The following is a 15,179-nucleotide window of genomic DNA, read 5'->3' as shown; positions in this document are numbered from 1 at the left end:
CTAATGCATTTGACAAGGCAAATGATGGTAACACTCGATTTCAGTTTCAAATCTCTAATAACCGCACACTCTCATATGACTCACTTTATCAGTGCCCGCAGAGCAGTCTGCAAATTGTGAAAATCTGGGCCAGCACGTGAGGCCAGTGATGTCTCTGAAGGCTGCGGGGCATCCCCTAGAGTAGCCTCCTCGGAGACGGCCAAAGGTGAGGCCCCTGCCAAAGCCCTGCAAGGCGAATGGGGTGGCGGGCTGGCACTGGCCCGGCTGGACGAGGGACTGCCTGAGCAAGCAGGGCTGCCTCCCAGGGCCCCCAGCCATGACTGCTCCTCCTTCACCGTCATGTGCAGCATGCGCACCAGCATCGAGTTGGGCTCCTGCAAGAGGCTGCCACTGTCCTGCAAATGCAAAGTCGCACCTTCATCTCAAGTGGCACCTTCTCTCCACAGCATTGCTGGGCTACCCCCAATGAGAAACCTGGAGGCACCTCTCACCACATTGTCATAAATCTCCCAAATCAGGCGAGACAAAAATTAAGTGACGCTGCAAACATCAATCTGTGCCACAAGCCAAAGGCAGTGGAAAAAATATGTGCAGTCAGTGGGCCTGTCACAATTCACAAATTGACACTTTACGGCAAGTTTCTTTCTTGACATTGGAGCAAGTGACAACTGGGGCAAATTTGCTTGGATCTATAAGTGGGTGCCACACAAACTGCTGCTGGCGGGAAGGCACATGCTTCCGCACTCTTTCTCCGCAAATGACAGTTCCACGGTCCCTTCAACTATGATGGTTTCGTTTATAGGGTGACCCAGGCAATCAGGAACGACGTAGTGAAGGACTCCAGAAATTTTGACCGCCTGAGGATCTTTAGCATGCACTTACACCGCACAGTAAACGGGCGCATAGCTTTTCGCCTCCACTGAGAAGTGGCCGCCGCCACCGATGCCATGTCTTTGGGTTCAACAGCTGAGCACATCATAATTATGTCAAGTGAGTCACTGCAGGTCGGCACATCATCAAACTACAGAAAAAGCACCCAAAAGCTAAACTGTTCGTTTCTAATAATCCTTAGCTGCCAAATACTTCATAACTCAAACTGCTGTTGCTCAACAAAGGTTTAAAGTTTTTGAAGGGACACTAAAAGAGATTGAACCAGGCAACACTGATAGATTAGCATTTTAATAAAAGCACCTTTCACAATATAAGCCAGAAAATTTCATCATCATCATCATCATCATCAGCCTGACTATACCCACTGCAAGGCGAAGGCCTCTCCCATATTTCTCCACTTAACCCGGTTCTGTGCTAGCTGCATCCACTTGACCCCTGCGAACTTCTTAACCTCATCCGCCCACCTAACTTTCTGCCGCCCCCTGCTAGCGCTTTCCTTCCCTTGGAATCCAGTTTGTTACCCTAAGCGACCATCGGTTATCCTCTCTTCGCACTACATGTCCTGCCCATGCCCATTTCTTCTTAATTTCCACTAGTATGTCGGTAACCTGAGTTATTTCTCTGACCCACTCTGCACGCTTCCTATCTCTTAATGTTACCCCTACCATTTTTCGGTCCATAGCCCTCTAGGTTGCCCTCAACTTAAGTAGAACTCTCTTGGTTAGCCTCCATGTTTCAGCCCCATAGGTGAGTACAGGTAAGATGCAACCGTTATATACTTTCCTCTTTAGCGATACCGGCAAGCTGCTAGTAATAATCTGTGAGTGCTTGCCAAATGCGCTCCATCCCAATCTTATTCTTCTGGACAGGGCGCCACTGGAAACTGACCCTGGCAACATTTAACGCTAGAACCCTAGCTAGTGAAGCTAGTTTAGCAGTGGCTGTTAGAGGAACTACAGGGTATGAAATGGGATATCATAGGGCTTAGTGAGGTTAAGGTTAGGAGGCTGAATGAGGCATATACTGTACTGAAGGATGGGCATGTACTATGTTATCGAGGTTTACCAGAGAGGCGACAACTAGGAGTAGGTTTCCTTGTCAATAAGTATATAGCGGGTAATATAGATGAATCCTATAGTATTAATGAGAGGGTGGCAGGCATCATAATTAGGCTTAATAAGCGATATAAACTGAAGGTTGTACAGGCCTACGCACCTACATGTAGTTATGATGACCAGGCAGTTGAAAGCTTCTACGAAGATGTAAAATCGGCAATGCGAAAAGTAAAGACGCAGCATACTGTACTAATGGGCGACTTCAATGCCAAGGTGGGGAAAAAACAGGCAGGGGACAAGGCAGTAGGTGACTATGGCATTGGTTCAAGGAATAGCAGGGGGGAGTTACTAGTTGAGTTTGCAGAGCGCAATAACTTAAGAATCATAAATACCTTCTTCAGCAAACGGAAGAACCGGAAATGGACATGGAAAGGTCCTAACGGGGAGACTAAAAATGAAATCGACTTCATAATGTGTAAAACCCCCGCCATTATTCAAGATGAAGAGGTAATCGGGAAAGTGCGATGCAGTGACCACAGGATGGTGAGGTCCCGAATTAGCCTAAATCTGAAGAAGGAACGCAACAGATTAGTAAGAAAGAAACCCATCAACGAATTAGCGGTGAAGGGGAGGGCAGAAGAGTTCAGGATCTCGCTACAGAATAGGTTTTCAGCTCTAACTGAGGATGGCGACATTACCCTAGAGGCAAGGAACAATAATTTCAGAGATATCATTACTGAGTGCGCGGTAGAAGCAGGCGGTAGGATAGTTAGAGAGGATACCGGTAAGCTGTCTAAGGAGACGAAAGATTTGATTAAAAAACGCCAGAGTAGAAAGCTTCCAATCCAACAGACCAGATTGAATTGGCTGAGATATCAAAGCTAATCAAAAAGCGCAAGGTGGCCGATATAAGGAAGTACAACATGGAGAAAATTGAGCATGCTGTAAAGAACAGGGGAAGCCTTAAAGCGGTAAAGAAGAAATTGGGCATAGGCCAAAACCAGATGTATGCGATAAGGGACAAGGAGGGCAACGTCATCACGAATATGGACAAGATAGTCAAAGTAGCCGAGGAGTTCTATACAGATCTCTACAGTAGCCAAAGTAGTCAGGACCATAAGGAGATTGACGGTAGAGAAAAACAGTCAGACGTTCCACCAGTTACGAGGGATGAGGTCAAGAAAGCATTAGAAACTATGAAAAGGGGGAAATCAGCTGGAGAGGATCAGATAACTACAGATGTGCCAGAAAATTTAACAAAAACAAATAAAGAGGACTGCATCACTTGCAGATTTGTGCAATAGTGGCTGGCAACATACTTATGAGCTTTCTCTAAGAGCTCTTTCAGTGGGCAATTACTAATGAAATATCAGGAGAGCAACAGAGCAAGCAAAGCCAATATTGCAAAGAGTCTAATAATTAAAGCTGCACAAAACAGACAATGAAGAAAAAAAAACAGACAATGACAAGCGCTGAATGATTTGCCCTGCATGCTGCATATGCAGGCTGCATATGGTCGATGTGCGTAGCAAGTTCAAAACTGAAAGCTCTCAACAGCCTTCACCCACTATTTGACTTGTAGGGAACCAGTAGCACAGTTAGTTTCTCTCTCACTTCAGCTGTCAAATTGGCTACTTTGTACAGGCCGCGGATGTTCTAAAATTCCAGTGTCCTTTTCTTTTCCATTTTTTGTAGCATGCACTCATGCAGACACGTGCATGCATGCGTGTCATAAAATATGAAGATGTGAGCATGTGGACAGTACAAGGCGTGGCATGTGCCCCTTCTTCTATATAATGGAGAGGTGGATACACTTGGAGGTATGCTAAAAAAAGTTTTGAGAAGTATCACATGCATGTGCCACCTGCTCTAATTTGGCTCATTAAACAAGAAAGTTCCCCAGCATGGGTAACCATGCATGCCATACTTGAGGCGCCTGCACACAAGGCCAGATTTCAACCATTCGAGCGAGCGCTCATTCTCTATGGCATACATAAGCGATAAGCAGCTAAAGTGGTATTCATTAATGGTATATGCCAGTGGTCTCAAATATGTAGCTCGGCTCATATGGCCCGTGGAATTGTGTGACGATACCCACTGGCTCCAAGAACTTCCGGATTTGTTCTGAAAGCATGTGCCAGCTTTACGAGTGAGCCTTAACACCAGGCTCGCTTTCTAACTAAAAATCCACTGAAACGCTTCGTTCCCAGGCAGTGCAAATTCTTTATGGAAATAAAAAGATACACTGGCCCTTTAATCTGCAAGAAATTTGGACACATGTCAACTGCAGTCAATAGCGCGGTGCCAGGCAACCTTCCCTCTTTTTCACCTCCAAGTACACATATTTCTTTCTTTTGAGAATAATTGACTGCAGTATCAAATGCTGTACCCTTTTAACTCTCCGAGTCATCCTGAATTAGCAAACATCCGCCATTAAGGCAGAAAGGAGCATGTGCCACTTTTCTCTTCTAAAAGAATCTGGGAATGAGATGTCTTGGTTCATTTTTATTTATGATATAATTTTCTCAATGTTTACATTTATTGCTTTTATAATCTTTTAGTTTCTGACTCCTGACCCACGAGGGATGAAATTTTCTCAATGCAACCCGAATAACAATATGAGCTTGAGGCCCCTGGTATGCATGCTTCTGCGAGAAGCGCCAGCTGATGTGTTTGTTAAGGTTATGCATGCATTCCAAAAAGCATACTGTCCAGTTCTTTTCCTCTTACAAACTACAAGAAACAATCCACAAATGCAGAAGTCGCAAAGACCACAGCAGAGTCAATCACAAGGGTAGTCTGCAATAACACCTACTGTGTAAACATGCAATAATCCATAACACAGTGCCCCATTTAATGACTGATGTTTAACTGATCTGTGACGAGTGCGACTGTTGTTCCGTACTTTAGAGATCCCTCAAAGCTTACATGTACACTCTACGACAACACAACATACTGAAAGCCGTAAGTTCACGTCACCGCTGCCGATGTATATGTGTGAATACGATAAGAAGTTTCTTCTTTAGCCTGCCGTTGCCCTTGGTAACTTCACATAATTTCTTTCGTACTCATGGAGACGATTTAAAGTGCACGTGTGCATTCAATGATGCCCAGCTGCACGCGATGAACATGAAAGTCGAGGTGTCTAAACTGGCCTGCATCACAGAGCTTCACTGTATATGCACCATAGGAAAGATGTCATTTTAAGCAAACAACTTGAATATGAAGAGGTTCGGATTTGCGATTATTCCAGCAATGCAACCACAATTGACAGTATTCCCAAAAAATAATCCATACTTCATAGTTTGTTATTTCCCTTTAGTGTCCCTTTAATGCTTCATATTACAATTTCATACCATGGTTTGTTCAATGCTAGCCCTACAATCCAACAAATGCAATAACTTCGTGCTCATTTTGAGACAATAGTGTACAAATAATACAAATTGATTTGCTACAATTAGTATGTCAAGTATATTACAATCAGCACACACAGTATTTATGTCCATGCTCAACATTCCTGGTTAATGGTTTCTAAGCAAAAAATGCATTGTCCACAATGTCATTGCTGCAATTTTGAAAGTGGTAATGTACAATTTCATCCTGAAATGAAGCTATTCCAGGGGTGACAAGGGTCAAAAGGTGTTTATCCTGTACGACCACATGAAATTTGCCTATGCTCAGTAAATCATTTATAACTGCATTTCTTGTGCCACACAGTTTCAGTTTTGGTTTCAGGTTGTCCAACGGTGGTTCAGACCTCACAAGTAGGAATAAGACCATGTAAGGCCCACATCAACGACACTAACTCCTTGTCCAGTCACTGTCATTCCGGCTCCCGAAGCTCTGGAACAGCTTGACATAAGAGTATATGTGAATAAAAACTACAAAGCAGTGAATAAATTGCAGATTTTGTAAGCGTCACGTGACCTCAGGTTAGCCTGTGATGGCAGAACCTGCAATCGGCAACCAGATACCAAAACTGAAACTGAAGAATACAAAAATTCTAATAACAAATTATTTATCAAGTTCTCACAAATTTTATGTGGTGGTTCATGTGCACTAATGCCATACACAGAGCTGCAATGCAAAATTACACTTCTCAACCCCTTTAACAGAAATTGGGTTTATACTGACTTTGCCAAATCTTCTGAAGCCACAAGTTGAACCAAAATGAAAGCCCCAACAATAAAGCAATATGTGCTGAGACAAGAAAATTAAACACACATAACAAGCCTCAAACTAGGTTCTCCAGAAGCCTCGAGTTGCTTGGATTCCTTTTTGCGCTTGTCATTATTGAATGAAATTTGGACTTTGGAGAGAGCATGTGGGCAACACGCTCTTTTATTACATCCACATTACCCAGGAAAGGTTGGAAGCCACACAAGCTTTCTCAGCATTTTTTGAAAGCCACTAGTGTTACCCGAGCCTGAAAAGAGTGAGAGCTTGTGGTGTAAAAGATTTTAACTGTGTACACTGCACACCGCATGCTGCATGATCAGGCAATTATGCAACTTCATGCAATGTCTCATAGTACCAAAACTCTTCTATTCATCACTGAGCCAAGCTTTTGAAAAGCAAGATTATATCAGCCGAGGTAAAGAAACAATAGTTAAAAAAATCCCCAACACACAGTAAGCACTACGGTTGAGCAAAATGTTAGATTGAGCTGCTTGGCGACACAAATCAGGGAAAAACAAACTTGCACTGCAAAGGATTCAAAAACCACCCTAAGTGATTGAAAGATACAACATACAAACAAGGCACAAACCATCAACTGGCTAATCCAACGCACAGACATTGCCAATAGTGATAACAGAGGCATTTTGCACTGTTTCGAACAGTGTCACCATCCGCTCACCATCAACCAATATCGGCAAAAATGAAGTGGTTCTGCTACAAGCATGGGACACCTGTATGTGTGCAGCACATCAGTTCAGAAGGAAGCTTCCGTAAAACTATGTGGCTATTAATTCCCAGCGACAACCTAACCTCATCTATGTTCGCTACATTTGTTAGTGTAATGAATTTCTTCACCTTATTTGTAAACTGTGTTATGGCATTGTGAATGAACTACTTGGCTGCTTGTTATTCACCTGCACCATATTACAGCCCCACATACCTGAGCAATGTCTCGTACTGTAGACGACACGGAATCCTCGTGCTGGTTGGTTGTGTCTAAGGTGCAGTCAAGTGTGCTGAGATTGGACTCCATTCTGTGGTTCTGCTCGCAAAGGGCACTCGCAAGCTCACTCAGTTCAGAATATGGCAAATCTCGGTAGGAAGACACTTGATCGTGGTTCACTCGCTGTCCAGACCGAAGGCCATAGCACTCTTCCTTTGCTCCTGAAGATGCTGGGCCTAATGGCACCCCAGATCCTGCATACAAAGGCAGTACAGAAAGAAAAAAATAATGATCACGAACATGAACAGGAGGAGTAAATACGTGACACCACCAGAAAAAAAAGGAACGAGTGAAAGAGGAACCGACAGTAAGCATTCTAATGCCTGACACCACCAGAAAAAAAAGGAACGAGTGAAAGAGGAACCGACAGTAAGCATTCTAATGCCTACTATTCAAACATCTGAATGTTTGTGCCTCCATATTGCTAAAAAAAATAATGAATATGAGCAACACAACAAAATTGCAACTCAAAGTCATTTCTGGTTTATCCTGGCAACATAAAAGCTGAAGAGTGCAGTCACTCAGCTTTAAGGGACCTGAGGACAAAATGAAGTTTGTCTGTACTGATTGCAGCATTTTAGAAACAAAGAGATCCTCCCATTGAAAAACAGACCTTTTATAAAAGAAACAAAATACAAGTGTCGTTCTGACCAGCCTAGCTTGACAAGTGTTAACACACTTAGAAAGAGCCTACAACCAACTTTTACCGAGATAAATAATTAGTTTTTCTCAGCCTCCATCTAAAGGGGTCCTACGATACTTTCAGAATGACGACGGTCATGCATCAGGTGAATTATTAACGTCATGTGGATATAAATATGTAGCAAACCAAAGGAAATGAAGGAAACAAACTTGTTCGAAGAGGAAAAGTTACATTGTGGGGTTTAACGCCCTGAAGTGACACGTGAGCTAAGTAACAATATAAGGGAGGGTACCAGATTAATTTAGACCACCTGGGGCTCTTTAGTGTGCACCGTTTGTACTCTACCTTCATCAAAATAAGGCTGCCAAGATTAGGATCAAAACAGCAACCTTGGGTTTGGAAGCCACAAGCAAAAAAGCATTGAGCTACAAGGGAGCATCCAAACAAATAAATTCAAATTACAAAAAAAAATATATATATATATATTGCTCTCAAGTCAGTTTCTGCAAAGTTTAAATGAAATTTCCTATATCACAAGGTGGGAGGCTGCAAGCTATGGTTGCCCATTTAGCTACTATAACCTATTTTCGTGCAAGATGGACAAATTTTTACTACTATAACCATGTGGGTCACCCCATGTTGCTTCATTGCCACCTTCATTGTGCCTCGTTGATTTGTTCAACCTACAGCACAAGATTCTATGAAGCAGCAGTGCCTTGACTGTCACTTTTTTCAAAGACGGAACTAAGCAATGTCAAGGCTGTGCTCGGCCACAGTCTAGCCCTTCACTCAATGAAGGAACCAGCAGCTATTCAAGTCTCTCCAGGAGCATTACAGACTGCTGTATTGTGGCACAGGGAGCTATGCCACATACACATGAACACAGCACTTGTTCTCACGAATGTGTGTGTGAACCCCTGTGACAGATGCTTGTGACTGCATTTGTCATGCTGCATCTGCTACATAGCAGGCTACATCACACTGTCCCTGCATCTGATTTGCTAGTCCATGACCACAAATAAACCCACACACCAAACTACTCAACTGAATACTAGTGCACTAAATACTTTTAGTGCCAGTCTCTGCTTATCTTAGGCAACAAGTCATCAAGTAACTCACATTTAAAAGGTGTCTAAAACCCATTTCAAGCCATACTTCCTTAGGATGTGAACAACTGAAAGTCAAAACAGGACCACAAGACTAGTGCACAAGATTTAAGGGCAAATAAAGAAGCCAACTGACCAAAATCATGGGTGGCACTCACCTTTCGAGATATAGCCCGTTGACAGGTTACTGGTGTCGGCCTGGGGACGATTGGTGATCTTGCCCATGTCAACATTTGGAGATGATCAGAGTGCTGTGCAGAAAATAAGACAGCCAGGTGAGAGAGAAGGAGAGGTAAGGCAAAACGAACAAAAAAAGTGCATTTTTAGAAGCTCACAAGCTTAATGTCACACACACAGAACATGCAGCATGGACAAGAAGTGTAAACAGGCAAAAAAAGAAAAATGGGAAATCAGTTCAGGCCAAACTTCTCTGCTCACGTGCAATCACATGCCTTCCAAGTGCAAGTCATAAATTCAAGATTGCTCAGTGAACTAAACCACCTCTGTGTCTAGAAGCACAAAATTCATTAAAAGTGATATAGAGCTGGAAAGCAGTTTCACTTTTAAAAGCACAAGCTTGTGGTAATACCTTTCAAATGTGGCTCCCATTAGCTTACTGAGGTTCTTTCTACACTTCTTACCGATAAAGTCTCATACTACTACTGCTCATGTGAATTCACTTAAGAAAAAGTTCGAGTAAACATCAGGCTAGTGCTAAGGCCACTTTATAAGAACTCACAATGCCTCAAAACAATATCTGCTTTTTATAATACTAAAGCCAGCTCTGTAAGCAATGCAACATCTAAATGGAGTCCTCATAATCACCCCTACAATACCACCTGATATTATCAATGCTGTATGAAACCTAATAATCTAGTTGCAAACATCTCACTTGGTGCTTTTCTTGTACAGCGATTACCGAACACCCAGTATGCATGGATTCCTGAACTATTCGAACAGCGCAAGTCAGAGGGAGTACCTTCCGCTTTACAAGCCCGCACACAGCTCAGGCAAAGCACTCTGAGAGGAGCCATTCAGGTTGCACAGGGAGAACGATAAAAAGTTCACTCCCCTAATTATTTCCCTTCGCTGTACGCACGAGAAAGGCAGATAAGCAGCACGACTCTGTCTAGCAGCTCAGAGAGATGTCACTTCTGTAAACAAGCGCCGGATCTGCAGCAGCATCCCCCAGCTGCGCCTGGCAACAGAAAAGCTGAGTTCAGTCTGCTCCAGCTTGTTTACAAGTAGGTTCTTATCTGGCCCAGTGAGAAAACAAAAACACCACAGGAAAGACATTGCCGTGACAATGAACTCCTGGAAGCAGCGAACCAACGCTGGTTGCCCCTATGCCCAGACAGCCACACTTGTACTTTGCACACCAAAGTTTGGCAAAGAGTGAGATACCACTGGATGAAGCCTATCTGGGCCGGGCAGAGAAAAGCCCCTCTGTGCTAACATTGCCAAAGCACTTTCAGAGAGGAAAGCTGTCTTGGTACATCCACAAGATGAGCACCTACCCAGCTAACAGAGCAATGGGAAAGCCACAAACTGTAGAGCCTAAAGGTTATGGGCCTCACTAGGTTTTCGAGCAACTAATGTAAAAACAGTTTTACATTTTATAGTCAAAGCAGTTGCTTCCAGCTCAGCAAGATCATGTTTGCACAAAATTTTATGGGGCATAAGATCAAAGCCTTAGTTGGATACAAACGTAATCATTTTTCAGCAGATCCACTTTCAGATTATGCAGTACGAGTATGATAGCAATTTCGATATGAAAGTAAACATAGGCAAAAGAAGTCATTGCATCATTTACAAGTTACACTTCATACAAACAAAATCGGCAGTGCCACACAAAACCACCACAAGAAAAGTGACCATCTCAAGCTTTGTTCTTTGCCCTTAAATATGTGAACACAGTCAACTTCTCACAAATAATGTTACACAGCCTATCAGAAAAAAGCACAAAGGGTAGGAACCACTCTCTACACTGGCCACTAACAGCAACTTAACAGACCTATTAGCAATGAGCTAATTCCCATTCCTGTCCAGCAAGCAAAGTTTAACGTAAGTGACACAATTAGCCATGTTAACTTTATGTTAAGTTGTAGCCATTAGAAAGTATGGGTAGCATGCCACGGCCACGGTAGAGAAAAAAATACAGAGCAACCTTGTAAGCGAAGCTGGCACATTTAAATTCACCACATTAGATGAACAACTTTGGTTTAAAGATGCACTTTCTAACAAAATTGAAACCACTTCATCATTCCTCTCTTGCTCAAGTTTTCTAACGCTGAATTGCTACCGGTTTTGACAGCCATGCTACTGCCACAAACAAGCTTGTCCTGAAGCCTTCAGTAAACTGACAGCACCCAGCTGCCACCACTCAAGCACCCCAACTATGTGCAGTGGCATCTGAACGTCACGACTGTGTCCCCATACAGCAGCATCACTTCGCTGGTAAGGATAAAAGAAACAGGACTCCAAAGATAGCTACTCTCCCTTATCAACACAGGCTTCCAAGCACATGATGTGGCACCGCAGACAAGATTACAATGATGGGCCAAAAGACAAACAACAAAATCAGCCCCAGACCACTGCCACACTGGGTGCTTGCTCCTAGCGCGGCCAATGACACTATCCGGAAGCACATCTGCAGTCGCTGCTGTAGGCACTTGGCAAAATAATGAGGAAAATAAATGAAAAAAAAAAAAAAAAAAAAAAGAAAGATGCATGTGCATCCACATAACACTCATACAATGTAAGCATGCAATGTAATGACCAATGGAAATGGGCAAGTAATATATGTTTGAAACTGCGAGATTAAAAGGAACGAAAATTGCTTGCATTTGCTACATTCAATTTTTTAATATGCACACTTCTATATAAAGAAATGAACCATAAAACTAAGATTTGAATATGAGAGGAAGAGAAGCTGGTTGCATGATTGTTAAGGTTAACCAACTCTTTCATATATATATATATATATATATATATATATATATATATATATATATATATATATATATATATACATTTCATAAAAGGAACAAGGACAAAAAAAAAGAACACAAATTACATACACAGTGCATATGAGTCATTTGTGAAGCATTATGAAGCAACACCAACTAGCCTAATCTGCAGTTCTTCAACAGAGTCATTTGTGTTCCTCTATTTGCTCTTCTCCATTTTGTGCAAGATAAATATTTCAAGAATGAACCAAGCAGTGAATACTGAAATCACCCATGATTATACTGCTACAGAAGTTTATATAACTGTTATAATTATAAAAAAGAATAAAGCTGACCCTAAAAGTGAGCCAATTTTAATAAGACTTTTCAGCTGATTATATTTAACAAGGTCAGTCTTGCGGTTGTTCACTTCTTGCACCCTTAATTTGGTTAAGGCTTTAACATACTTTTATGCTTTACTTTGTATGTGTACCTGGGCCCGGATTCAGAGCTTGCGTCGTTTTCTTCCTGACCTCAAGTCATCAGATCGGTGGAAACACAAGACCTGGATGAGAGTTCAACAATCTGTTCCAGCATTTCCACCAATCAGATGATGAGGTCAGGGAGAAAATGCCACTTCAGAAAATGATACAAATTTGTAAATTTGGTACACGAGCCCTGGGGCCGATCGGAGTGGGGGCTAATTGACAGGTTTGCGACAGCTTTTATAATGTGATCGGAGTATAATTCAGCCCCTGGTAAGTGCCTCATTAAAGTCATAACAGGATTTGTGACCTGTGCACGCATACCACAAAAGTCACATAGCAGCCAGTGTGCGCCTGGGATAGTAAAGAGAAATAATTAAAATGTAAACTGGAGCAGTGGCAATTCTTCTCTATTAATTATTATTTCACTACAGCAACAGAAGTTGACATAGAGCCTTCACAGAAAGTTGTGTTTATTTAACACAACCAAAATCCCAGTAATGCTATTTCCTTACATACTGGACGATTGGACTCACAGTATCAAGAAAACCATGTGGTGGGCAAAACATTATACATATCACCATGGAACCAAAGCCTAGGAGCATCTAAACGAAACTGCAACTAGCAAGAAAACGTAGAAGCCGCACAAAGAGAGCTAGATTTCGAGAAGCCAAAACAAAATTTTGGTAAGGTTGGCTCGCACGTGTGAGATAGGACTGCAGTAAGAACGGCAGCAAGAAAGCTCGTAAGAGAACTTTACGAGCTTGTTAACAACGGACTGAAGTTGATGTCTCTCGACTAACAAGCAGACACGGGCAGTTCCAAAGCGCCCGAAGCGCGCAGTGCAGCCGCGGGGGCTCTTCACCTCGTATCGCTTTATTGCGGACGGTTGTTGCCCTCCTGATATTCTGACATAACATGAACCATCAAAAGACGGCTCTGCAGGGGTACTTTCGCCCTCGTTGCGTCGAGTGGCTTATCCCTCATTGTTGAAAGCGCATTCCCGATTCAGAAATACAACGACAGACGAATGGAAAGAGAAGCAGAAAAACAGGACGCCGAACATACATCGGAAGCTCGAAGGCAGCGGACGTAATAAGAAACACGTTCGATCGCTAGGTTTCCTATACGTGCGCCAAGACAAGCGAGTATGTACAGAGCAACACGACGCGTCACCAGGCATCGTTTGACTCGACTTCCTATTCAGTTGAACACTGGTAAAAAAGTTATTTGGGGGCAATCTTAGAGCCAGACACTTCAGTAGTCAGCACTTATCGCCGATAACAACACGTACCGCGAGATTAAAATACATGTGAGAGTAAAAGGGGATCATGTCGAAAGCTGCTCCTGTTTTGCTTTTCTCTTCAGCTCACGAACCGCATGAGTGATCAGTTCCGCAACAACCAAGCAAGAACAGTTCGGAGGGCCACCAGAAATAGCAGAACGCACTACAAACAAGCACAGAGAGAAAAAAAAAATGTACAACACGGATAGCCAAATACACAAGCAACTAAGCAGAAACGCGAACACAGGCCGTCACAGCCACGACTCCTATTTTGAGGCAAGGAGGTAAAGGCATGCATCACTTGACAAACATGTTCAGGCACCGACGGACAAAACATTTGCCGTTGTCTAAAACGGACATGAGGTATACTAACGCAGTCACGCGCATAACAACACGAATGAACTCGAGCAGACGCAAACCTTACCACTTTCTGTAGACGACCAGTGCCGACGTTCATAAGTTAATGAAACAAAACAGCATGCACGGCGATCACAACAAACACTCAGTCATTTGGGAGTGTTTGTTGCTGACCACAACGCACAAGAAGCAGGCAACTTCAATCAAGCAAGAATTTCTAGTATCAATATAGTTATTGCTCCGAGGCTGGACGCCATTATGGGTCAAGATCCCAGAAACCCTCACCTCAAATCCACGCGAGCGACGCGTAGTTCCTTCCCTGATGTCGTCGTCGCCTTCTCGATACCGTGACACAGTATTCCAAATTTCGGCTTTCATGTAATCAGGTTATGTAGGGCGATCGGAAACTCTAATATAAAAACAAAACCGCGCCGCCGCGCGGTAACAAACAGCAGGATTGAGGTTATGCAGCCGTCTGCCTGAAACTGCTTCTGCGCATGCGTCTATCTCTCTCTGCGTGTTGCCCTTTCCTGCTTCTCAGTTCTTTTATTTTTTGCATTTTCTTCCTATCGCGTCACGTGACTTGCTGCAGGCAAAGCCTCCCGAAGTGCTTCGGGTGCAGGTTTGGCTGTGCGGCTTGGTGGCTGCTTCCGGATACGCGTCGGAGGGGCGCTTCAAGCGGCAGGGCCGGCCTGGCCTGGCCGCTTGATTATCTGGGCCCCGATTTCGGCACTGCCTCGGCTGCCTTGCCTAGTGCCCGGACGGGCGCCGCAGGATGCTAGAGACGGCGCTAGAGTGGGCCTGCCGGTCTCTCCATTTGCGGCCATGAAACAGTTCGCTGGAAGCGTAGCAGAAAAATCAGGCGTCGAGCTGTTTTCAAGTCACCCGTTTCTTTCTTTGTTTTCAGTGATCGTTAATCAGCCTTATTCCTTCTGCCTGAATTAGAGATTTTGCCTGACTAAATTTCTTTGTGCTTACTTCGCGCTGCGTGTATCCCTCCACATATAAACGTAAGCCGACTAGCCCTTGGTCCGCGCCCTTTTGTGGTGTGCTTGCAAGCGCATGAAAATAGCTCACTCATGAAAGCCGTCCCAGCTAGTGGCTTTCGATCGCTCCACCCCAAGAGGTAGCGAGATGGTTTGTAGGCATGCGGTGAGGTGAACATTAAAATGACAAATAGTGCCCAGAACTCAGTAGTTTTTCGTGGGCTGCTTGCTAACATTAAAG

The 15,179-nt window shown here is 43.4% G+C and overlaps 1 protein-coding gene across 3 annotated transcripts in view; it reads right to left on the bottom strand.

Moving 5' to 3' along the window:
- NFAT (nuclear factor of activated T cells 3) overlaps positions 1-14,439 on the bottom strand; it is an 86,835-nt gene extending 72,396 nt beyond the window's left edge. The window contains exons 1-4 of one of the 3 annotated variants that reach the window (XM_084590256.1): positions 14,238-14,439; positions 9,036-9,128; positions 7,066-7,322; positions 85-395 (exon numbers count right to left, since the gene is read on the bottom strand). In XM_084590256.1, coding sequence (XP_084446382.1) covers positions 85-395; positions 7,066-7,322; positions 9,036-9,102 — 635 coding nt within the window. In that variant the 5' untranslated portion in view covers positions 9,103-9,128; positions 14,238-14,439. The other 2 variants (XM_084590258.1, XM_084590259.1) reach the window with 2 other exon arrangements.
- Between the last annotated feature and the right edge of the window lie 740 nt (positions 14,440-15,179).

This window comes from Amblyomma maculatum, chromosome 1 (genome assembly GCF_055883805.1).
Source record: "Amblyomma maculatum isolate TAMU_Amacu chromosome 1, ASM5588380v1, whole genome shotgun sequence".
Taxonomy (NCBI): Eukaryota; Metazoa; Arthropoda; class Arachnida; order Ixodida; family Ixodidae; genus Amblyomma; species Amblyomma maculatum.
Note: the sequence above shows the minus strand (reverse complement) of the source record. Positions and strands in the feature narration are given on the sequence as shown.